General features: G+C 39.0%; 1 protein-coding gene across 1 annotated transcript in view; it reads right to left on the bottom strand.

Annotated features, from left to right (window-relative positions):
- The window catches only part of LOC112121265 (neurobeachin), a 959,539-nt gene that overhangs the window by 45,745 nt on the left and 886,696 nt on the right, over positions 1-27,098 (bottom strand). The window contains exon 48 of the mRNA XM_029911962.1: positions 14,657-14,824. Coding sequence (XP_029767822.1) covers positions 14,657-14,824 — 168 coding nt within the window. The remainder of the gene's footprint in view (positions 1-14,656; positions 14,825-27,098) is intronic.

Genomic DNA, 27,098 nt, shown 5'->3' with positions numbered 1-27,098 from the left:
CTACCCAAAAAAACCACAATATTATTATAGTGATACCAGCAGGAGGTTTCAATTAGACTTTGAAACTTTACCCACTCTTTTCTAATTAAAAATGTTTTTCAGTGGCTGTGAGGTTTAACAGTGCTTGCTCATAGCTGTGCTATTTTTTTATTTTAAAAGCATAAATGTGAGCTTTAAAAATTATTTAAAATTAACAATAAAAATATGAAAAGTTTCTGCAGGACAAATTTGGAGAGGAAGTCACTTTCTTTTTTTAATTAAAACAAATTAAATGTCTCCATACCTTTGCCCCTTTCTTTGATCTTATCTCCATCAACTCTATTCTTCATTCTCCTTTTCCTTTTCCACTATGTCTCCAATTCAATTTCCCCCATGCCATTTCAATGTTCTATTTCTCTTTCAATCTTCTTTCCTCTCTTGCCCATCCTTTCCTCTCCCCTCCCCACTTTTGAAGATGGTCATGAACCTGAGTTTATATGCACTAATTAGTTTTTCAAAAAAGAATAAAAGACAGGACAAGTGTAGGGGACATAAGAAAAAAAAGAGATGGGTGAGTATTGCTGCTATTACTTGTTTAACATCTGTGACTAGCTCTAAATTCCATGCCAGTTGTTGTGGTAGCAAAACTGCAATAAACTAAGGCCCTGATAATAATATATAAATAATGATTGCTGAGCATACCTATTAACATCATTTGCATCATATTTTTATGGATTCCAGTCCATTCAAATAAGTAGAGGAACCTGAATGTATCAGATTTTCCAGACAGACTACAACAATGATGATCTTCTAAGGAAACAATCAGGCCATAATGAAAATTTTCCCCTGATAATGAATTCAGTTTTTTAACGCAGTCCTATAAATAAACCGCTAATTTAAATTTATACACAAAAAAGTCATTGGCCTGAAAGCTAAGGACAACCTATAAAAAAAGAAAAAAACAATTCTAAAAATGCAATGGATCATGATGGGAGCCAATCTAATTACAATGGTAAACTCATCACACAGACTGACATTGTGACAGAGTTACTGCCAATACATTTGGATTCACATTATGGTCATTACAGGCTTGGCAGTGGAACACAGCAAAATAGATGTTATTGATGGAAAAGTTTTAGATCATCCAGTCTATCTTCCTGCCAATGCAAGATTGTTCCCTATATTTTCTAGTGTTTGTTCATTCTAGTTTTAAAAGACCCAAATAATGGGGATTCCACAATTTACTTTGGAAACTATTTTACAGCCTAATTACATCTAACTGTCAGGAAGTTTTTTCCTGAAGTTCAGCCTACATTTTCCTTTTTTGAATATCTTTCCAGATGGTGATATATACTTCTGGTGGTACAATAAATAATTCCTCTACCTTACTTGGTTATAGCAACCTTCAGATATTTCTAGATTTTTACTATGCCCCCCCTTTACTCAGTCACCACTTGTCAAGCTCTTTAAATCTTTCCCATAAATCAATCTTTCCTGTCCTCTCATCATTTTGATGCTCATCAATGAACTCCTTCCAATCTTTCTAATAAGATTACATCCAGAACTTAATAAAATATTACAGATGCTGTTGCACCACAGCAGAAGAGAGAGATGGACTATTAACTAATAGGGATTTATTCACCTCCATTGGCTAGGGCAGCCAAAGAGGGCATGAATACAACAGCTCTCTTTAGAGAGCCCTGTTGGTAGAGTTTGCATGGAGTCCCAGCAGAGAGGATAATAGAGCCACAATTGTGAGTAAACGATGGGACTGATTTTTGTGCTAGAGCTTTTCTGGTAATTTCTATAGGGAAGGGAATATTTTGTTCAAATCAGAATAATATTATTTTACACAGTTTAATTTTACTTCAGGTGGTCACAGGCCAAGTACATCTTTGAATTTTTGGTATATTATAATCTTTAGATGTAGATATATAAATAAATGAGGATACAGTGTCAAATCTAGAGAATACTTCCTTATGGGATAAGAGATTAATCTAATATCTAAACTAATGAGTAATGTCTCCCGTCATGAGTTACGTAACTTATATATACTTTGGAAAGCTGTATCGTATGAGATATACACTATATTTTATTCCACTTGCTTTACAATTAAGAACATACTCTGTGGGGAAAGCCAAGAAAACAGAGAAGCAAATAAGAGAGCTGGCCTTTTGAGAGTTTGCAGTAATACAAAAGAAATGGTACTTATTCATGAAGGAATGTATTTTAACTGTGATTTTTTCTCTTCTGGTTTATTATTGAAATAAAACATGATCACCAAAGGCATTATTTTTTAATGCTTGGAATACACAAACAGACACAGTTAGTAAATCAAAGTATATAATAGCCATATTTTAGTATTTTTTTGGTTTATAAAATAAAATTATATAAAAAATTAAAATGTGATTTAATGTTCAACTGCTTCTAGTTGCTTGTTGAAAGAATAGTAGTAAAACCCATGACTGAAAACTTTTTCTTGCTAATAAAATCCAGTAAATCACGATAAAAAATGTGGCTCTCCTACTCTACTGTTTTGCTAATCTTTCCTCTCCATTTTGGTGACAGTAAACCGGAGTGAAGATAGTCTATAGTTTTGGAGTATCAATATTTGCTGTAGGCATATGGTATAAACTGAAGGGAAGGAGAATATTAGGGCATTCTTGTGGGTCCCATCCTCTCACTAGTGCAGGAGTCGGCAATCTTTCATAAGTGGTGTGCTGAGTCTTCATTTATTCACTCTAATTTAAGGTTTTGCGTGCCAGTAATACATTTTAACGTTTTTAGAAGGTCTCTTTCTATATATAACTAAACTATTGTATGTCAAGTAAATAAGGTTTTTAAAATGTTTAAGAAGCTTCATTTAAAATTAAATTAAAATGCAGAGCCCCCCGGATCGGTGGCCAGGACCTGGGCAGTGTGAGTGCCACTGAAAATCAGCTCACGTGCCTCCTTCGGCTCACGTGCCATAGGTTGCCTACCCCTGCACTAGTGTTTTCCTCCCACAAGTCTCATCAATCTTTCCTAACACATCCCTTAAATCTTGCCTTCGCCTTTCTCTCTGACCAAAGTGCTGAGACTGTGTCAGATCCTACTGTTTCATGTTATACTGGCAGAAACACCCAAATCTGGTAGTGCTGGTAAGGCATGAGTCAGCCCCCAGCCTTAAATTCATGTATCACAGGCCATAAAAGCAATCTTAGAAAATAGGCAAACCTTCAAAACAAAAAGCCAAAAAGGGACTACTTGGGAAGTGCTACAGAGTTACAAATACTGAAAGGTCAGTCTTAAATATTCGATCTGTGAGACCAGAATTGTAACTTTTCTGTATATTTATTATAGTTTTATGGTTTCATTTTTTAACGTAGGCTATACTGTTATTTTAAAAATAAAAGCACACAGTAATTTTCAGGGAGCTTAAAGAAATAATTACATTTGGATTATTTCCAACAAAACATTCTTCAGAAAATCCACTCTCTGTTCTTGACATAAATTGAAAACTATAATATAGATATGCTCTACTCAGGCTTCAAAATGGCATTAAAAAGGCACATTATCAATATGTTTAAAATATTTTAAAAGTTCGGTTTTACAGCTCCGTAACTGAAATTGCTATACACTTAGACTGAGTAATATCTACTGCAACAAATTAATATATGCAAAATGTGTTGAATAATAGTTAATTTATGCTGTGGTAATGACTGTGTAATATATCTGAAATCTGTGCTAATCAAGAAAAAGGAGCCCCTTCTAGCTATTTCCACTACAATCATCAGCCAGTAATTTTCACCCCGCCCACCTTGAGTAAAATATGACTTGAAGTGTCTGGTAAAGTATTTGCTGCTAATTTCTCAAATCAATAATTAGTACCTCTCAACAGCATGTAATAAAAAATCTAAAGATGAAGAAACAGTTTTTATATATATAAGATCTGAATTGTTCATATTTTTGTAGTAAAAGCTGGACAATAGTGGAATTATCTGTTTCACATGGATTGTACTGATTATAAATCTAATTTTGAGATAACACTCTAAGATGGCTCCAGAGAGGAATAAGAAGTAAAGGTCAATGATGCTCTCTAGAAGTGGTCATTTGTTACATGACTATTCATTACAAATAATATTCATTATAAATTAAGCCCTCTTTTTGGTTAGTGAAGAACTCTTTTCTTCACTTCTTAATTCAAGAACTCTTCCTGATTTTCTGCATTAATTCATCTGCAAATAACTACATGACTTATGTGCAAATTCTTCACTTGGAACATTTCTGTGTTATTTGTGTTGTGTGGTGGGTCATCTAAGTCAGATAGCATTGCTCACTTTCCTCTTCTGTGTGGATGACAAACTTTTTAAACAGGGGAATAATGAGTAGCAAATAAACTCCATACTTTTGGTTTAACTTTTTGGATAAAATCATGTGTGCTACAATTTGTGAAATTATTAGGAATCATATATTTTCATGACTACCTCAGTTCTTTGAATACTCAGGAACAACAGGTAATAGGATTCAGGAATTACGGTGAATTGGGCTCAGTGCTTTTATTCGCGAAAATATTCACAAATCAGTATTTTTCATTATTTGACCATTTCTAATGTACTCAATAAAGGCACAATGGAGAGTCACTAATTAGTGTGAATTAATGTATTCATACTAGAATAATATTTTGGTTTTAAGGTTATTTTGTGTTCTGAACTCTATGGATCAGATTCTGATTTCTGATTCACTGGTGTAAATGGCCTATGTGTTACTTATACTGACTCCCCATTGAATACAGAGACTGGTTTCAGAAATCTGTCCTGAATTCAAAGTCTTCTATGGGACTGTGCCTAGCAACAAGAGCAAATACCACTCCTTCTGAGACCACGATCCCTTTAACCAGTGAAGTTCCACCAGAACAACGTAACTATGGATTGATAAGAAAAGGCTCATAAGTGCAGGAAGCAGATCTTTCACTGGAGCTGGACCTAAACTTTGGAACGCACTCCCTGAAGAGATAAGAATGATCACAGACACAACCACTTTCATAACTAAATGCAAAACTCATTTGTTCAATTTGGCTTTCCCTGGATAATTTCTTCACACTCACATGCAAACACACAAAAAACACTCTGAACTAATAAAGGTATTTCTCCTACAATCTGGATGTATGGTGAAAGAAGGAAGGTCTATTTCAGGTGCTTGGAAGACACAAATTCACAGTGATTTGGATGTGGAGCTCTTGCTAAAGTCAACAGGATCCACGTATACATTTCCCAAAGCAGAGCTTAGCCCTTAGTGCAGGGGTGGACAAACTATGGCCCGCAGGCTGGATCCGACCCACGGGATTGCAACCCCCGTGGCACTGGCCCTGCGCCGCTCCTGGAAGCAGCCGGCACCATGACCCTGCAGCCCCTGAGGGAGTGGGGGGGCAGAGGGCTCTGTGTGCTGCCGTCGCCTGCAGACACCACCCCCCGCAGATCCCATTGGCCGGGAATGGGGAACCATGGCCAATGGGAGCTTTGGGGGAGGTACCCGCAGGCAAGAACAGCATGCGGAGCCCTCTGTCCCCCCTCCCCCAGGAGATGCAGGGACATGGTGCCGGCCGCTTCCGTGAGGGGCACGGCACGGGGCCAGGGCAGGCAGGGAGCCTGTCTTAGCCCTGCTGCGTGCCGCTGCCACCCTGGAGCCACTCCAGGTAAGCGGCACCGGGCTGGAGCCCGCAACTCGAACTCCTCCTGCACCCTACACCCCAACCCCCTGCCCTGAGCCCCCTCCCTCACCCCGCACCCCTCCTGTGCCCCAACCCCTTGCCCTTAGCCCCTTCCTGCACACCGCACCCCCTCCTACACTCCGCACTCCCTCCCACACCCCAACCCCCTGCCCCAGCCCTACATTCATGGCCCTGCACGCAATTTCCCCACCCAGTTGTGGCCCTCAGGCCAAAAAATTTGCCCACCCCTGCCTTAGTGCATAACAAAATAATTGCCATTATCATTATGGCTTTTGCATGTATAAGGGTTTTTCCTGTACATCTTCCTTCAATTAAGTTGGAAATAAGTGGATATTGACACCACTGACAATCTCTCGGTTACTTCACAACTATCCATAATCGTTTCATACAATGACTGCTCCCAGAGAGGAAGCCAGGAGCATCCCTTGTATGGAGGCAATTAGGCAACACTGAACATGTAAGTGAACAATATTGTGGGTACAATTCAATGAAGCAGATCCAGAGGGGTGGTTTTGATATTCTGTCAGATCAAAGAAAGAGATCACAGAAGAAAAAAGAAAAGAAATAAGAATAACTCAGAACAAGAGCAAGAACAAGCACATGCTTGCAAGGGTTAGCAGTGGGTGTCGTTATGTAAGTCTTTTATTTTATTCAAATGGTAAGTGTGTTAATTTTTTCCTCATAATTTTTCTAGGTTCAGCCAGCAGGAAAGGCTACCATTCCAACTCTTTGTTAAAGATATATCTATCTTGATGGTTCTTGACAACCCTATCATGTCAGCTCTCTGTAGTAGCAAAGAGAGTTTCAGCAAGAAAAAAAAAAGTGAAAACTGACATGCTCTACTCTGCTTCCTGTGGGCATATTTCACTATAGCAGATCCAGAGGGATGCTTTGTTGTTCCTGTCAGATCAAAGAAAGAGATAAGAGAAGAAAATATCATCTAAAATATAAAACCCAGAAAGGAGGGTAACTGAAAAGCACTGCAAGACCACCACATCATTATGACTTTTTTAATCATTTAAATACGCTAACTATAAAGTCCACAGTAAAGAAATAAATATTGTATAGGCCGTATGCTCTACTAGCTGCCAGCAAAACTGTCCTTCTAGGATTAGTTTATGGGCATGGAAACTGACTGTCAAATGCTAGTCATTTTAATCATTTTTCAATTTGGCTGTGTGGGCTGCAGGTATGCTCAGGTATTTTGACAGGTGACTGCTCAGAACAAATATCTGAACCCAGTAACTTCTTCATATTCGTTTGTTTTTTCTGCAAATGTACAATTCATCTTTTGCTGAACGTGCCGTACACATAAAGGCTAGCAGTTGTAATGCACTACCTATCTACATTTGCGACTGAGTATGAAAAAAAAAGAAAAAAGAAAAAAACCCAGCTAGAATGTGCATACAAACCAAAAACCGTACAGTATAATGCTTCACTTGGTTTTTTAAACACTACTAATGAAGAACAAATTGTGTGCTATCAAAGTAGATGGAGATCTGGCAATAATTTTAAACAAAAAAAATAAACAGTAAGCCAAAAATATTAACTTTCTGTGAGTTTCTACAAAAAATGTGCTTTCGATGTTACATGTGACTAGTTTAATTACATTTTTAGTCATCAAAATGAGTATCTCCACTTAATCATTTTCAGTTTAATCCACAAGGCAGTACTGAAAAATTATTCACATGGTTATGTTCAATGTTTTTATTTATTTTTTTTAATGAAATGTATATTAGTGTGCTGTTCACGCTTCAATCACACAATAATTTATGAAGTGGAAGAATAAGGCCTTGGCTTTTCAAAAATAACTAGTGAGTTTGAGTTCTCCCACGTCTGGGTACCAAACTTGAGACACATATTTTCAAAAGAATGGGTGCTTGGAACTTCTGAAAAATCATGTCCTTTCAAAGTTTCTCAAGTTGGGCACCCAAAAACAGAGGCACCGAAAATCCCTAGTCACTTTTGAAAATTTAGGCCATGAGATTTATATTGATTAGCCTGTGAAATGGTCATTCCTAGGAGAATATACAAGTACAAATAATACAGTAACAATTTTAATTAGTGTGCTTTAGGTATCATTGTTTTATGCATTAGCATTTTTAACATCAGCTCTTTGAAGTCAGCTGAACCTGTCCAGAAAAAAGGGTTTGGATTATGATCTAAACCAACAGTAAAGACAATTCCAAATAACATCTAATGTCCAATATAACTGCTGTTTACATATTAAAAAGAGATACAGACTTTGTACCGGAGATGTTCTGTCATGTTTCTCCACAGGAGAAGGCTGTGATAGTAAAGTTCATTATCAATTACAGCTTTACACGTACAAGATGAGTTAAGCTGTCATAATTTTCTCAGACAGAGATCCTGTGCTGTCAAAGAATGTCAATTTTTAATCTGACACAAGGAAGAAAATTATCTGTTATTCTGACCCCTAATTTCTTGACATTTTAATGCCATAATTGCTGTGGTTAGTGCTGCAACCATGATTTCACCTGTCAAGTAAGAATGAATCAATATCCTTAAGCTGTTCCTCAAATTTTAGCATTTATTTCACAATTTAAGGTTTTTTTTAATACAATAGAGATCAGTGATATACAGGCACACCTGAAACTGAGAAATATTAAGATTACAACAACAAAAAAATTTCCCCTTAATTTGGGCCTGACAATGTTAATTTTTACTACATAGTTCTTCCTCTTCTCCTTTTATTATAATATGAATACAATTTTGCAATGTGCAGAATAAAAGAGAAGTTACTCAAATTGCTAAAGAGACTCTCTTTCAAGTATTTTTATATTTTAAAAGTGGAAGACTTCCCACTTCAAATTCAACAGGGCCTAAGCCAGAAATTTAGGACTTGGATTCACTTTGGGGCATCCAGGGACACAGTTTTGGTTTGAACTAATTACTACTTGTAATGCATTAGGGTGATTTCTCTCTCTCTCTCTTTATATATATATATATATATATATATATATATATTTATATTTATTTGGTGGCACCATGAAATCTGAAGAATAAGTTTCAGTAAATGCAAGTATATTATTGAATAGTAATTCCTCTAATTCAGTGCAGATCTCAAGTTCTCAAAGGCTTATTTAAATGAAGAGACACATCTTGACATAGTTATTGTTAATTTAAATTTTAAAAATCAGAGGTGGGCCACACCCATCATGATATTAGGGTGACCATCTTTTCAAAAGGCAAAAGCGGGACAAATGCAGGAGCCCTGCCCCCTCTGTGACCCCACCTTCTGCTCCTCCTCTTCTCCCGTGGCCTTCCCCCAGCTCCTCCTCTTCCACTCAAGGCCTCACCCCTTGGCCATGCTGGAAGCTAGAGTCCTGGTAAGAGCTGCCCAGGGAGCCTGGGCTGCTCTGGCGAGCCCTGGAGCCTCCACTTGCCCTGGATGGGGTGACGGGGTGCCCAAGAGTAGCCCCAGCCCATGTCCTCGCCCCCCGGGGTGCACAGCCCAGGGCAGGTGGAGGGTCCAGGACTCGAGGGCTCCCCACAGCAGTCCGGGCTTTCTGGGTGGCTCTTACTACTGCCCAGCTCTGGCTTCTGGCCTGGCCAGGGTCAAGGCCTCAGGAAGAAAGGAGGAGCAGGGGGTGGAGCATCATGGCGAGGCAGGGCTAAGGCCCACCTCAGCTCGCCCCCCTGAGCCTCGGGCAAGTACTGAGCAGTGCCGCAGGGAATCCAGGACAAATGCTGTCCTGAAGTCATTTAGCCCAGGACCAGGATTTGAACTCTGCACTTCGGGACTGTCCCACCCAATTCGGGATGGGTGGTCACCCTACATGATATTCATAAAGGGGCAGATGGAGGGACCACTAATAACGGGGCCAGGGAGGTTCTTCTGCACTAGATGGTGATAGAGTATGAGGAAGATGCATAAGCATGTGCCTTCTCCCTGTGCTGCATGGAGCACAACTTTCAAGGGGCTCCGAGTGTAGCCATATTTGTCTGTGGGAAAAAGGGTCGCTTAAAGACAAGGATGGGCCATGGTTTTCTCATTGCATGTATCCTCTGGTTTTTTTTCACCCAGATAGAGGAGTGCTAAAGCTACTCTCTAGAGAAGGCTGAAGCATGACCGCCTTCAAATAACTCCACAGGATTGCCCAGTTGGTATATACAAGGATACCAGTATTTAGGTATCTAACTGCCACTTTTGGCACCTAAGTCATTTAGTTGACACTGGGATTCACAAAACCCCTGCTGAGCAGCTGCCCAACATCCCTAGGGATCTATGTTTCTGCTATAAAGCCCCTGAGGAGGCTAAATTTCAGCAGCTGGATATGCACACAGTCACCTCAGTTTTGATGCTCCCCAGCAGCTCAGTGCCTAACTCACACCTCCGCCCAATTGTGATTCACAAACTAGGCACTCCCCTCCTAGTTTACCTCTGGGGCCCCATCTGGTAGATGTGCTCAGAACATACTTAAATTTACATAAAATGTCCAGAATGAGGAATAAGAAGTGGTGGTGGCCCAGTACTTAGAAAATTTACCTAGGAGACCTGGGGTTCAGTTCACCCCTTTGCCTGATGTACAGCAGAGATTTAAACATTGGTTCTTTCACCTTCCAGCAGAGGCTAGAGCTAGGCTACAGATGCATTTTAATTTTCTCTCTGGCGCAGTTATTACTGGAGTATTTATACACAGTGGAAAAAATTCAGCTGGAGAGATTTAGAGAGCCCTGTCATAAAATTCCCCATAGACCCCTCCCTTAGGAAAAGGGAGATCCAAGTTCTAATCCCTGCTCTGCAAAAGGGGAACTGAACACAGGTCTTCCAAGTCCTGAGTAAGTGGTCTAACCACTAGGCTAAAAGTTATTAAAGGGCTATTATTACAGCTCCCCATCCTTTGCTTTTCTTGAAAAAGTGCTGACCTGTCTTAGGCACCTAACTCCAGGAAAGGGTTCATGGCTGAATCCCAAGTGAAGAAAAGCACCTCTCTTTGGCCCAGAGTTAGGCACCTGGCATCCTTTGATGGATGGGGTATAGGCCTCACCCCTCTCCTTGGCATTTCCTATAGGTTAGCTCAGGCAGCTCTCCTCTCAGCATGACGTTTTTTGTGAATCCCATTCTTAGGCACCTAACTCTCCTCTTGCCTTGCATACATAGGTGCTGGAACCTAGGGTGTGTGTGTGCTGCCACGCTGCCTGGCTTGAAGTGGTTTCCATCATATACAGGGTTTACAGTTTGGTTCAATGGCTATCAGCACCCCCACTATAAAAATTGTTCCAGCACCCCTGCTTGTATAGGGGGCCTGGGCATCTCAGTTTGTGAATTCCACTTGGTGACAAGGCACCTAAAAGTTAGACACTGCAATGCGGAACATGGCAGCACCCAAGTCCCCCTTGTGAATGCCACCCCCAGCGTTCAACTGAGGCACTCAAGCTGGGTGCTAAGCCAGGATTTCTGCAAAATAGCAAATATGTGAAAATAGTGTGCTCAGTTGTGTGCACAAACTGGCAACTATATGGTCAGTTGGGACATTAATGTACTTTCATAAGAGTGAACATTATCAAAAGGTGACAGAGTGCTAACTTTGTTGTGTTCCCAAATGACAGAGAGGGTCATGGATTTGGATCTGGATCTTGAACCCTCCTCTAAAATTGGGGGGGGTGTTCAAATTTGAGGCATTGGGCCATCTATACTGAAAGATAGCACAAAAATAATTAGTTAGGTGTGGGGATCTGGTTCTCTCTTGCTGAACACAAAAGTGTTTTTACCTAGAAGATATTTTTTTCCCTAAACAAAGGCAGGAGCCGGGGATGCAGGGCAAATCATGATTTAAACCCCCAGCTGGGATGGAGGGGAAGAATGATTGGGAGGTTTTTATCTCACCCCACCGATCTGCTGATTTGCTGTTCTCACCTTTCATTTGTGGACAAATTGACATCAGGGGGTGGGGAAGGCAGTAACGAATGATCTTTTATTCAGCCAACCTGTGTTATGTTGCTTTGTGATCAATGGCAGCTCCACTGGGCTAAAGTTTCTGGTTGACCTGAGGTCCAAGGCATCCACCATGCATCCTTTCATGCTCTGGTTTTGGCTGATCACCACCTGGCGTGAGGAACTGTTTCTATGTGGTTGGATGGGGACTTGACTTTTACAATGATAAAGATTAGAGATTCATGCCCAATTCTTCCCATGAGTTGGGAGCTTGCTAAGGGACACTTATTTGGAGCCACATTTCATTGTGAAAAAACTGCTGGGTTCCCTGTCTGTTTTGAGACCTGTGATGGCCACTGTTTTAGGAGGCAACCACAATAATCTAGTCTGTTTCCCTGATAACAGGTGACGGGATTTCAAGCTAAAAGTAATGGTCATTTGCTTAAACCATAGCCGATGCTGAAGTCTGTTCACCAACCTCCTCGTTGCAGCAGAAAAACTCAGTATTTCCCTTTATTTAGAAAATGAAATAACTAGAGTATCTCCGACATTGTGGGGTCGGGATTACAGGTATAGCCTGACTTTTAACAGCAGATATTGTATTGAGAAAATGGTCAACTTTTTTTTAAAAAGATCTTTTATATTCAACTATTACCAAGTTAAAATATCAAACACAACAGTTCACAACCTGCTGTGATATAATACATATGACAAAAAGGAATTTGATTTTCTAGTGTTTATATATTTATATTTTATGGGGTTTAAAGCACATTTAAAATGACCTTCTTGCTTATATATTGTTTGGTGGACTATCTGCTAAAATCAATTGTTAAAATAAGAAAAAAGTATTTAGAAACATAAAAAGTCCATTTTTTTACAGAAGAAAGCAAATCATAACTAAAATGTGCAGTTGTAATAAAAACATATTATCCATGCCTGAACCACTAATAAATACTGATCCAGATATCAAACACCGTTTTATTGGACAGAGAACCTATATACCATTTATACTTATAGTTCAAATAAATCTGAAAAGCCTCCAAATCTGCCTGTATAAATCCATATGATCTTGTATGTATGATCACATATGGGCAAAAATTGAACAAGAAGGTATTTTTACTCAGCAAAGAATACAGAGCAGGATTAGTATTTGAAGTCTTTTAGAGGAACAAGTATGTTATGTGTCTAGATATGACAAACTATTTATGAGGAACTGAAGGGCATTCAGATTTCTTTTCTATTTTAAATTGAACATTTTGCTCTCAGTATCACTAAAAATAACCTTTCACGTGAAAATTTTCTTCTTGTGTGTGGAATGAAGAAGAAAATGGAGCTGTGAGAAGCGGTTTAGAGTGCACAGGGAAGCACAAGAAAGAAGAGACATATATGTTAATGACTAAGGGGGCATGGGTTAGACATGCATGTGGGAGCACAAAAACATCTCCCTGATTTTTAAAAAAAAATCCTGACAATAAATTGTGCATGTAACTAAGCTCACAAGAGAGTTGAAGATGCTCATCATGTCACAAGATGTTAAGCAAAGCACACTGACCTCAATCCTACAAGCCACCCTTTGTGGGGAGGCCCTTGAAGTCAGACACATAGGTCTGTCCATGCAAATCAGGGCCTTAAGTATTGCATTACCTCTATTATTGCACAGTTACTAGTCATATTGAACTACTAAGTATTGCACTCCTTTGCTTTCATTGCATAAGCATCTTATTTATACTTTCAAAAATTATTGTTCTTTTGTGCATGCAGATCTGCATTTTATTGCCTCTAATTATGCTCTAAGTCTCTGGAATCTGCAAACAAAATTATGCACGTACTTAATTTTAAGCACTTGAGTAGTCCCATTGGAGTCAATGGGTCTCATCAAGTGCTTAAAATGGGGTATTAGAATAAATGTTTGCAGGATCTGGTCCTTAAAATACACCTTCTGAAGTTCTAGCTCTAAGAATCTAATGATCAGATTTTTTAAATGTCTCTATTCTTGGTTAACAATCTAAATGGTAAAAAGACATTAAAATGCATTATTCCAAAAAATTAGCCTCACTGAATCCAAATGTTTCTTTGATGGCTGTTTCTTTTTCACAATCTACTAGTTTTCTGTCTTCAAGATTAAAACAAAAAAACACAAAACAAAACAAAAACATCTCATCTCCCCCCCGCCCCTGAAAAAAACAATTCCAAAGCCTGGTAGTGTATAAATTATTACTGTTTTGCATACAACAGATGGTAGATATCTGGGGGAATGGACGATTGTGTGTATAGCTTCATCACAGCAGCACTCATCTAGCAGCTGTTGTATCTTCACACTTTTCACCTAATTTTTAATCATTTTACCCAATGCATGAATGATATTTATAGCAATAATTCTTAATAATTTTACTAAAAACAAGCACATTGACTGTAAATAAAACACATATGAGGATAGCAACATGATTCTGCCCAGATGGCTAGTGTAAACATATTTGAACAAAACACCCGCACAAAAAATCCCACAAAACAACCCAACACACACAAAAAAATAAACCTAAAAACATCCTTTAATGGCAACATTTGATTGTACATTACAGAAAGAAAAACTAAAGTAATTTGAACTAATTCTATTTGTCAGCCTGTAAAGTATAATTCTATTGATGCACATAATTGGTATTGCATTATCTGGAAATGTTAGGCGTTTTCCTCTGACTCATGACCACAATGCAAAGTAATCTTTTTATTTCAACTTTTCAGTTTTACTAAGTGATTCTATCAGATGCTAATTGTAAAGATGGTTCATTTTGTAGAGCAGAACTTGCACTATAATAAATGGATTGCATATTAACTGTATTGTATATGATAGTGCTTCTTAGCAAAGAAAATACTGCCCAGCATCTACACCTCTTTGACATTTAAACATACTTGACTTTCCTTTTTTGGAATCACCTAGGATCCCAAGTTCTGAATAAAGTCAATAAAATCAAACCAAAAAGGATTTTTTTTTAAACTAAAAAAAGATGATACATTAATGATGCCTGGGAGATGACGGCAGTTTTTAGAATGACATGATAGTAAATGCTTACCTCCCTGAGGACAGGATCAGTGATACTGTCCAGATTCACAGAGCCTTCATATGTTAGATAGTGGAAAACATTGAGTGCACGCACTGCTTCTGGTCCTCGTTGCTTGTAGCCAAAAATAAGGTCAATCCATTGATGAAGCTGGCATGATACAAACTCACTTTCCAGCGCCTGGAAATGAAATTCAAAGTCAGGGAAAAATACTGTTTCTCACATTTACATGCTTAAATTCTGTTTTCACTTTTCTTATTGCCTGAAGAAACTGTACTGTACAGCACTACAATTCTTGTTCATATTTACAGTATATATCTGAAGTCCTTCAAACAAACATTAAACAACCACTCAATGAATTATATTGTGAAAAAAATTAAAGGACATTACTCTTATTTGTTCAGTTGTTAATTTCCTTTTCAAAAACAGGGTTTGGCTAACTATGATTGTTTTAATTAATTCTACAGCTGTCCAATAAATTTCTTGCATAATCCGTCTAAAAAATTGATGGAAAACGGGGGAAATGAGCAAAGATATCCTGACCCACAGCTCATTTTCCAACCAGCTCTAATTAATTTTAAACCTATAATGGAAAAGACAGGAATACAGTATTAGTTTTAAACAGCTCTATAGAGAAAATAAGATGTTTTTGAACTCCAAGTTGGGGTTGTGACTCACTGAGCAAGGGCCCTCTTTTCTAAGTAGTCTCAAAGAAAAAAATCACACCCACTCACCAATGTTTGTCCAACATAAGAAAGATGGGTTATGATTGGTAACCCCTCTGTGCAACACAAGTGGTGAGGAGAAGGTACTAAATTGCAGCCATAGAAGTGATGATAGCAATAAAGGTTGAGCTTGGCCTCTCCATTACAGAGAAATATCTATTTACCTTTAGATGTCACTGCCTGCCTTGGAACTTTGAAAGGCTCAGAGAAGACATAGGGTGCCCTTAACTTCCTTCCCCTAGCAAACCACTTACCTTGCTTGCCCACAGGCAACATATACAGTTCTCTTCTACAGGTTCTTAGTGTGTATGTAAGCATTAAAAGGTTACATTAATGGATTTGTTATACCAGTTACTAGGACTGGTTGAAAATTTTCCAGTAAAATTATTTTTGAGGGAAAATTGTTTTCAACTAAACAAATGGTTTTGCAATAGTTGCCTCCTTTCTGTCAAAAATTTGATTTATTTTTGTCAGAAACAGTCAAAAAGTGAAATATTTCAATTTGGATATCCTGCCATGGTGCCTCCTTGGAGTTATAGTTTGGTATCATCAATACTAGTGTAACCATCCTGAACTTTGACTTCAGAATAAAATGTTCAGTTGTTGAAGGTCCAGAAGGGGTCTCTGTCTTTTTGGGGGACCAAGTAGTAAGGGGAACAGAAACCTCTTCCTTGATATTGAGGTGGCATTCACTCTATTGCCACTCACAGGAGGATGGAGTCTGCCTCCTGGCGAAGAATCACCTCATGACAGTGATCCCTGAAGGGGATCCAGTATGGAAGCTTGCATGGATGGAGGGAGGGAAAGAAACTCTATGTAGTATCCTTGATGGATAATTTATAAGACCCAACAGTCTGTCGTTATGGAGTCCCAACTGTCTGCAAAACCTGCAGGGCATCCCCCAGAATAATGTGGGTATATTGGATGTCACCAATATCAGTGGGTGGATCTTGACCACGACATCAAAAAGCAGCCCTTAGCAAGTGGCTGGGAACGGGAAGAGTTCATGGCAGCAGAGGTGGCTGAAAACAGAGGCCTCTGAATCCTTTGTAGTTTACACAGGAAGTTGGCTGGGCGTTGCTGGCAGAATGCCCAAGTCGCCGGTATGGGGAGAAAAACTACCTATATTAATTATACTAAAACTTTAACTATGCTAATATGTACAATAAACTATTTACAAATTTGTTTAGAGAGTAATAATAAAAAAAGCTGGAAAAACATGTGGATGCAGGGATTCTGACTCAGACCATACGGCAGTAAGAAGGAACTGGAGAGGTGTCGGCGTGCATTGCTTCTTATGCCCTCGGTCTGGAGCATGAAGTGAATTACTGTGCATGTGCAGGCCAACAGACACTGCTTGCTAGAATTTCCAGACTTGCACACATGGCACGCACACGCACCTACGTGTGGAATACACGTAGAACTCAAAGAAGAATGTTAAGTTTGGATACAAACTTCTACAAAATTCAGATCAAGTGTTCTGTTTCAGGCCCATCTTATGAGAACATGCCTGAGTAGGGTTGCCAACCCCCCAGGATTGCCCTGGAGTCTCCAGGAATTAAAGATTAATCTTTAATTAAAGATTATGTCATGTGATGAAACCTCCAAGAATATGTCCAACAAAAATTGGCAACCCTATGCCTGAGCCACAAAATCCAGAACTGGAAAGTTTTTGGAGATTTGGATCTGACGATCCAGTTCATAACCATTCTTCTTCGTTATATATGTGATCTGCATTCACTACTGTAGCTCCAGTAAAGGCCATTGGCTTGTCCTTGCCAAGAATGTTAATGGACATAGTCTTATGAAATTGTTATCCATTACCAAAACTGCCAAAACATCGGTTAAACGCAAAAGGAAAGTGAAAATCATACTATAAAGCTCAACAAGCCTATATGTGAAAGAGTGGTTGATGCTAGAATGGGCCACTGTTTGAACAAACTTAGCTACTGTCATTTGGTGCTCGGGAATCTTTTGTGCAATGTCATAGCCCTGGTCCAGGTCAAGCAATCCCGTGCTAGAAACTGTGCTTGGGTGTTGGAGACCCATTGATCTGAAGCAACTTCTTGTTAGCCCTGGAGATCTACAGGACATGGGAATTAACATTATTAGCGATATGACAAAGGTGGTTCTTTTATTCAAGCAAGCACATCTGTCTCATGATGAGTGTTGTGTTCCATGTTGGCACTATACATTCTCTCTCTCTCTCTCTCTGCCCAAACCTAGATATGGAGCTCTAGAGCAGTTAAAAATATAAACGATTGTGATAAGGCTGTCGCGTACATTAAATGCTGCACTGATTTATGCTGATAATCTGAAAGTGGCTTGAGGATGTTTTTCACTGTATGTTTTATTCCTTTTTGCTTAATATTTTGAATATTTTATTCCTTATTCCACATACAGAATATGAATTTGAAAAATTCTTCTGAAGAAGAAAATAATGTAGAGGGCAAGAACATAATAGTTTTAGACCCAGCTTCTCAAAATGCAACATTAGTATAGCCACATTAAACAATTTTTTAATATATAGCTGCAACTCAATGAATTGTGTCATTATCTGGCTGAATGTGTCCGGCTAGCTTTAAAAGTGAAGATATTTACTTATCTGGAGTAAAGGAATTAGGCTCTTAAATTAGCAGTTCTAAATAACCTATAATCATCTTTAATTTCTTGAAAATAAAACCAGCATCAACATAATTTGTTAACTAAACACTTAAATCAGGTTTTCAGTTAATCACTAATTATAGGGGGAGCTGGCAGCAACCCCCTATATTTAGGTTGCTTAACATTTTCCTTTGTCTGGCTATGCCGGAAAAAAGACAGGAAGCACCAGATGTGGTTTTAATTAGGCCACAAATTTATTCTTAAAAATCTGGGAGTACTCAGAAGCTAAAAGTGCACAGTGCAGGTAATTCCACATACATTTATATATACTCAAGGGGCTGCTGTCGGCCCTCTCTCTTTCCAATCCTGGTCCCACCCATCCTGCTGCTGGGACCCTTCCACTACTTCCCTCCCTTATGAGGGTTAGGGGAGCTATAAAAGAGGGGTGTTTGAATTTTTTAAGTACATCAGAAGCAGGAAGCCTGCCAAACAATCACTGGGGCCACTGGACGATCGAGATGCTAAAGGAGCACTCAAGGAAGACAAGGCCATTGCGGAGAAACTAAATGAATTCTTTGCATCGGTCTTCACTGCAGAGGGTGAGGGACATTTCCACATCTGAGCCATTTCTTTTAGGTGACAAATCTGAGGAACTGTCCAAGATTGAAGTGTCAATAGAGGAGGTTTTAGAAAAAATGATAAAACAAACAGTAATGCACCTCTACCCCGATATAACGTGACCCGATATAACACGAATTCGGATATAACGTGATAAAGTAGCGCTCCGGAGGGGCGGGGCTGCGCACTCCGGTGGATCAAAGCAAGTTCGATATAAGGTGGTTTTACCTAGAACGCGCAGGGCCGGCGCTACCATTTAGGCAACGTAGATGGTCGCCTAGAGCGCCAGGATTTGGGGGGATGGCAATTCGGCGGTGGGGGGGTCCTTCTGCGCTCCGGATCTTCGGCGGCAATTCTGTGGCGGGTCCTTCACTCGCTCCGGGACCCGCCGCCGAAGTGCCCCGAAGACCCGGAGCGCAGAAGGACCCCCCCGCCGCCGAATTGCCGATGACGACCGGGAGCGCGGAAGGACCCCCGCCTAGGGTGCCAAAAACCCTGGCGCCACTCCTGATAACGCGGTAAGATTTTTTGGCTCCCAAGGACAGTGTTATATCGGGGTAGAGGTGTAAATCACTAGGACCAGATGGTATTTACCAAGAGTTCTGAAGGAACTAAATATGAAATTGCAGAACTACCAACTGTGGGATGTAACCTATCATCTAAATCAGCCTCTATATCCGATGATTGGAGGATAGCTAATGTGACACAGATTTTTAAAAAAGGCTCCAGAGGTGATTCTGCCATTTACAGGCCAGTAAGCCTAACTTCAGTACCAGGCAAATGGTTGAAACTATAGTAAAGAACAGAATTATCAGACACATAGATTAACACAATTTGTTGGGGGAAGAGTCAACATGGTTTTTGTAAAGGGAAATCATGCCTCACCAATCTACGAGAATTCTTTGAGGGGGTCAAATAGCATGTGGACAAGGGTGATCCAGTAGATAGAGTCTACTGAGACTTTCAGAAAGCCTTTGACACAGTCTCTCACAAAAGGCTCTTAAGCAAGGTAAGATGTCATGGGATAAGAGGAAGGTCCTCTCATGAATTAATAACTGGTGTAAAGATAGGAAACAAAGGGTAGGAATAAATAGTCAGTTTTCATAATGGAGAGAGGTAAATAGTGGTGTCCCCCAGGGATCTGTACTGGGTCCAGTACTGTTCAACATATTCATAAATGATCTGGAAAAAGGGGTAAACAGTGAGGTGGCAAAATTTGAAGACAATACAAAATTACTCAAGTCCAAAGCAGATTGCAAAGAGTTACAATGGGATCTCACAAAACTGGGTGACTGGGGAAGAAAATGATAGATGAAATTCAATGTTGGTAAATGCAAAGTAAGTCACATTGGAAAACATAATCCCAACTATATATACAAAATGATGGGATCTAAATTAGCTGTTACTGCTCAAGAAAGAAATCTTGGAGTCATTGGGGATAGTCCCCTGAAAACATCCACTCAATGTGCAGCAAAAAAAGCTAATGGAATATTAGGAACCATTAGGAAAGGGATAGATAATAAGGCATAAAATATCGTAATGCCACTATATAATTTCATGGTACACTCACACTTTGAATACTGCATGCAGTTCCAGTCACCCCATCTCAAAAAAGATACAGAGACGGGCAACAGAAATGATTAAGGGTATGGAACAGCTTCCATATGAAGGGCTGACAAGGCTCCTTCCCCACTCTGAACTTTAGGGTACAGATGTGGGGGCCTGCATGTAAACTTCTATGCTTAACTACCAGCTTAGATCTGGTCCGCTGCCACCACTCCCAATGTGCTAATTCCCTTCCCTGGGTAGCCTTGAGAGACTCTTCACCAATTCCCTGGTGAATACAGATCCAAACCCCTTGGATCTTAAAACAAGGAGAAATTAACCATCCTCCCTCCTTTCTCCCACTAACTCCTGGTGGATCAAGATCCAACCCCTTTGGAACTAAAAACAAGGAAAATCAATCAGGTTCTTAAAAAGAAGGTTTTTAATTAAAGAAAAAGGTAAAAATCATCTCTGTAAAATCAGGATGGAAAATAACTTTACAGGGTAATCAAACTTAAAGAGCCCAGAGGAACCCCCTCTAGCCTTAGGTTCAAAGTTACAGCAAACAGAGGTAAACACCCTAGTAAAAGGTACATTTACAAGTTGAGAAAACAAAGATAAAACTAACATGCCTTGCCTGGCTGTACTTACAAGTTTGAAATATGAGAGACTTGTTCAGAAAGATTTGGAAAGCATGGATTGATGTCTGGTCCCTCTTAGTCCCAAGAGCGAACTCCCCCAAAACAAAGAGCACAAACAAAAGCCTTCCCCCTCACCAAGATTTGAAAGTATCTTGTCCCCTTATTGATCCTTTGGGTCAGGTGTCAGCCAGGTTACCTGAGCTTCTTAACCCTTTACAGGTAAAAGGATTTTGGAGTCTCTGGCCAGGAGGGATTTTATAGTATTGTACACAGGAGGGCTGTTGCCCTTTCCTTTATAGTTATGACAAGGGCGATTAAAAAGACTGGGAATTTTCAGCTTGGAAAAGTGGGGAGATAAGGTAGAGATCTATAAAATCCTGACTGGTGTGGAGAAAGTGAATAAGGAAGTGTTATTTACTCCTTCACATAACACAAGGAGTAGGGGTCACTCAATGAAATTAACAGGCAGCAGGTTTAAAACAAAGATAAGGAAGCATTTCTTCACACAACGCACAGTCAAGCTGTGGAACTGGTTGCCAGAGGACATTGTGAAGGTCAAAACTATAATGGGGTTTAAAAAAGAATTAGTTAAGTTCATGGAGGATAGGCCAATCAACGGCTATTATCCAAGATGGTCAGGGATGCAACCCTATGCTCTGGGTGCCCCTAGCCCCTGACTGCCAGAAGAAGGGAATGGATGACGGGGATGGATCACTCAACGATTGCCTGCTCTCAGGAGCGGCGCCAGGGTTTTTGGCGCCCTAGGCAGGGGTCCTTCTGCGCTCCCGGTCGTTGTCGGCAATTCTGCGGCAGGGGGGTCCTTCCGCGCTCCTGGTCTTCGGGGCACTTCGGCGGCGGGTCCCGGAGCGAGTGAAGGACCCGCCGCAGAATTGCCGCCGAAGACCCGGAGCGTGGAAGGACCCCCCACCGCCGAATTGCCATCCCCCCACAAGCTTACATAATGAGTTGCGACATTAAAGCCTAACCACCCTTTCTTAACCTAACAGGTCTCTAACCTGCTGTGTGTTAATATTCAGCAGGGAGACTGTTCCTGGGCTAGAGAATTGCCTTTTGTCTGTCCTAAGAAATTTTATTCACATTTTACTGAGAGAGAAACCTTTGAAAATCATCACTTTTCTTCTCTCACTTGCGTTTCTCATGAAAATGGTGGCAGCCTGCAAAATGAGAACTGAATACAAACATTCTGAACTGCTGTGCTTGTGCTTCTGTCAAACCAGTTGTAGCAGCCCCACCACCACAAACTGCAGTGGCCAGAGCAACTATAGCAGGGGGAAGGGGAAGAAATCTGGGCCAGGCTCTCCCTGACCGCCCCACAAACTCAGTACATGGCCCTAATAGCCCATCTCCCCTCTGGTGCACCACATGGGGCAGGAGCTCCCCCATCTCCTGGGGAGAGGGAAAAGGAGAGAGAGGTGGCCCCAATTCCTCCAACCCAGCACTTCGCCCTACCAGTTCAGCATTCTAAACCAGGTCTTACTGACAATGGCAGTTTTGAAGAGATACTATTTTCATGTGGATGGCTTGTTCTTTAATAACTTCTATATCATACTAAGCATAAACGAGGTTTGTTTTAACAGGATAACTACGTTCTACTCCAGCCAGTTAATGTACTTAATCCTGGAGCTCACGTTGCAGAAGTATGTGCTGCAGTGCAGAAAGTTCAGGGTTCAAACCAAGCTAATGATGTAAGATGTGACGCAGCTAAACAAGAGAATTTTGTTTTTACCTCTTTCATTTGAAAAAAAAAATCCTAGGAAGTGACATAGAAAAATACATTAGAAGAATGTTATTTAGGCTGCAAATAACTATCCGCTTGTTTGTAGGCAGTATGATAACACACTATTTTTTCCACAGGTCCCTTGCCTTACTCAGTGCACAGGATGGATTCACAACAGGACAAAATTAAGGTTGCACAGGCATCCATAAAACTGGCATTTCATAATGTCTGAGTGCTTGACTTCGCAACATAAATAACATTCATTTAACTTTTTTGTGTGTAATTATATTTCAATCACATATTTCCCTCTCTCTTTTCCATTTGCTAGTTCTACATATTTACATTTTTCAAAAAGATTGTGGTGTGTCTGTATCTGCACCTTACTTATTTAATAACAAAATAGTGATACTAGGAGTCTGTTTTAGTCACAAGAAGCTGATTATCCCGGGGTACTGAAACTAGGAGTGCTGGAGATGCAGCAGCTTGAAGTGGCTTCCATCATATACAGGGTTTACAGTTTTGTTCAATGGCTCTCAGCATCCCCACTATACAAATTGTTCCAAAGCCCCTGTGATCATCTCAGGGGAATTGGCCAGGTCTGAGAAAGCAGCAGAGGCTGTTTAAAAAGGAGACAGTAACATTATAAAATGGAAAGGACTGGGCCAAATAAGCATATTTGACATATTACCATCTGTACTATTTTCCCCTCCCCCACCATTGTTGGAAGAGTTGGGTGTGTATGTTTTAACTCGCATGGTCAGTACTTACTCAGCAGCTCATCATTCCAGAGTAAGTCTTACTAACACTGACAGTTTTGATGAGGTCATATTTTCACATGGATTAACTGTTCTTTAATAATTTCTCTATTTTACAAAGCACACATGAGCTTCTTTTTAATAGTAGAATTTTATATCTTTTGTCTGCTTTTTTTAAATTCAACAAGCATAGTTATTATACTGAGTATGTGAAAAATCCCATTAAAGTGCTGTATCACTAAATGTGATAGGAGCTTGTGGGAGATTTGTGAGGACTTGAATCTTTCATTATTTTGAATTAGAGACTTTAGAGTTCCCAAAGGATTGTAAGTTTTCAAACAATTCCTAACACTATTGGCATTGGATATATCTGTGACCCTATATTACAACACCTTATATAAATTTGAATTATAATAATATAATTCTTCTACTAGTTAGAGATGGGCAAAACATTGATTTTTTGGTTTGGTGGCTAACCTGAAAAATTAGAAACAAAAATTTGTGTTGATCCAAAATAGCTAAATTTTTAAATGAAACATTGTTAGGTGTTTTCAGAATTACTTCTCCTCCCCATTTTTTTTTTATTCAGATGAAACTATTTGCTGAATTTGACCTGAATACACAAATATTGTGATCAAACTGAAACTGGATTTTTTGGCAAACAGACTATTTTTTCAAAAAAAAAAAAAAAAAAAAAATAAAAAAAAAAAAAATAATATTAAAAAAAAAAAAAAAAAAAAAAACATCCAGCTTTACTACTAATACCTTTCAGTTAGAAAAGTATGAGTAGAGATTAATTCCAAATACATGACATTTTCAGTGTGAAGAATTTGGGGACTTCTGTGCCCTAAGTCAGCACTTGCATACGTAGCTCATTTAGATATTTTTCTGGTGGCAGATCAATATCTGGAAGCGACAATACAAGGCCGAATTCTGTCCAGTTTTTCTCAGTGAAGTTCTAGAGATGCTGTGTGGCAACTTCAACCTGTATTCATGTATAATATAATGAAGTGGGAAAGTACTGGGTCCACTGTTCATTGACATTAGTAATGCCTCCCTTTGGGAGGGCAGGGTCTCAATTTTCCTTGAACAAGCAGATGTTAGGGCCTTGCTCAACAAATGTACTATTGACTCTGACAATTTCACCAGTTATTGCCCTGACTACAGCCTTCCCTTTTTGGTACAGATTATTGAAATGGCTGTGACAAGGCAACAGAGGTATCCTTTGGAAACCTCAGATATCCTTTCAACCTTTTACAATCAGGATTTGGCATAGGTATGACTTTTTCCACTGTCAGTCTTGATGTCCTGTTTGTCTACCTCTCTTTGTACTGTACCTTTACTAATGCTATTCATGACAGACTCCTTTTCCCTAATTTGGTCTACCAAACCCACAACCCTTTTCTCTTTTGAAAAGTCACTACTTATGTAATACCAACAATGTGTGTGCCAGTTTCCTGGAGGATATGTGAAATAGTGTAGGGAAAACAGGGTGAAGGAATTTTCTGTGTTAATGTAATCATTAATCTCCAGGTACAACTGTAACATAACACACACAACAGTAATAAAATATCTTTAAGATATATCATGCTTATTATTATAAAACACAATTTTCAAGGGCCATTTCAGCATAATCATTCTTTTATGGCTGGCACTGCCATGCATGTTTCCAGCCTGAAATACAAGAAAATAAATTTAAAAATAAATAAATAAAATGTTCATGATTTTTGTCTACCGGGAACATAGCAATAATTAATAACTATTATAGATGTTTATTCTTAAATGGCAACCAGCTATTGCCCAGTGCATTCTCTGTCCATAATTCAAAAATACACATAAACAAAGTAAGATTTTATTTGAGGGAGGTCTGGAATTAAATTTGTTTGGGGCTCTGCTACATATGATGGAAGCTTCATCCTCAAATGGAGACAGTCTACCGCCCAGTCACATTTTTTTCTTCATGTTTTGTTCTTTTTGGTAAAATATTTTTTCATTTTTTTTTTAAAAGATGGTACACCCAAATGGTGTACAAATTGTGCTGATTCCTCCTAGTCAACATTTCTAAGATCCAAACTTTTCTCTCTTCAACACAGATAACACTCTAGGTTCAGACCCCAGACATTTCCTGTCTTGATTACTATAATAACCTCTTCTCTGGCCTTAAAACATGAAACATATTGCAATTTGAAAAGAATTGGTTGTTTAAGGAAGGTGATTCTCTAATAACGGTTGAGCAGAATTGTATTCAATGCATTTGGGATATTTTGGGGGTCATCTCTTTCCACAGGAGGATGTTTCCTGAATGGGTTTCTCTATATAGTAAGGTTAATTAGACTTCTTTTGCTATGTAAAATGTGTTTTTTCAATAATAATTGTGTGCAACTGCAACTGTCATATTTAGATTTAAATAACTCTGATGTGATTATTTTGTGTTAAATAAGAATCCTGACAATAATACAAAATAATATAAAAAATTACCAACACAGCAAAATGAAATTTGTTCATGTTCTATTTACTCAGTTCAAAATATTGTCAACTCCTATCAATAGATGAAAAATAGGCACTGAATCACCCTACCTACCAAAACCCTAGTGCACCAAGGTTTCAATTTATATATTAAATGTTTGTTAACCATGAAATAGTTCCCAAGCTTCTGAGTAGTCATGAAATGATTCATAAATGTAAATATAGGCCAAAAATTGTGTATATAAATCATTCTACAGAAAGGATTCATCCTTAATAACAAACATAGAACAGTATCAAAATATGAATTACAAAAACCAGAAACCGAGTGGTCTTTCTAAAAATGTCATTTATAGAAAGTGCATTTTATGCAAGACTATTTATAATTTGTAATATAATACATACATGTTCAACCATCAAAATATCATTATAATTAATGTAAATTACAGCAGATCACATCTTTTGTTTTTAAACTATGAAATGCTTTGCTTCACTGTTTCACAGTAGAGTTCTTTGCCTCAATTTAACATGCCTGACTTACTGGCTGAATATGTTCTATTTCTGGCTCTCAGAACCCCCAGAAGTCTGCTGGGATTGAGAGGCTGAGTAAGACTACAGATGCACATCTGTGGAAGTTTTTTTTTTTTTTTTTTTAATGGTAGATTATGATTGATGAACCCACCATTAGGGTAATGTTATCAGGGACACTTACTGCTTCTGTCCTCTGTGACATCACTGAGGTCAGACCATAATCATGTTAGCATTGAACACAATGCTTTATTAATGTTTCATGAGTAAGTCAGTAGTAATCAGTCTAGCTATGTATGGATAAATTAAACTGGTACAACAATCCCTGATGTATAAATCGAGTGCTTTTAGAATGTACCACAACAGCTCTTAAAAGTAACCTGACAATCACTTTTCCAAGCTTTCTAATTAGACCAATTTTCACAAGTTTCATGGCATTTCTTTCAATGGAAAGCCATTTCCACCACTGTGCACATATTTAGTAAATATGAAAAACCCTACAAAAACCCCTCATTTCCCAATTCTAAAAAGCCTATTAACCAATAGATTAAATGGGAGCCATCTCTCTAAGTCAAATTCTGTGTGTAATGCTGAAATAGTTGATTTGTTTATTTCTATTTATTTTAATAGAAATAAACAAATGAATGCATAAGCAAGTTGTAAATAAGTGTTTCTGTCCACATAATAGAATTATAATTTATATATGGCTATGGTGAGCAAAATGTATATGAATATCTATAATGCTGTCAGCTAGAAAATACTGAATACCCACACTATGGTTTGTGGTATCACATAAGGATCAATCCAACATAATGGAAAGACTCCCCATTGACTTCA

This window comes from Terrapene carolina, unplaced genomic scaffold (genome assembly GCF_002925995.2).
Source record: "Terrapene carolina triunguis isolate 2854851 unplaced genomic scaffold, T_m_triunguis-2.0 Scaffold139, whole genome shotgun sequence".
Lineage (NCBI taxonomy): Eukaryota > Metazoa > Chordata > Testudines > Emydidae > Terrapene > Terrapene triunguis.
This window is presented reverse-complemented; position numbering and strand designations above follow the sequence as displayed.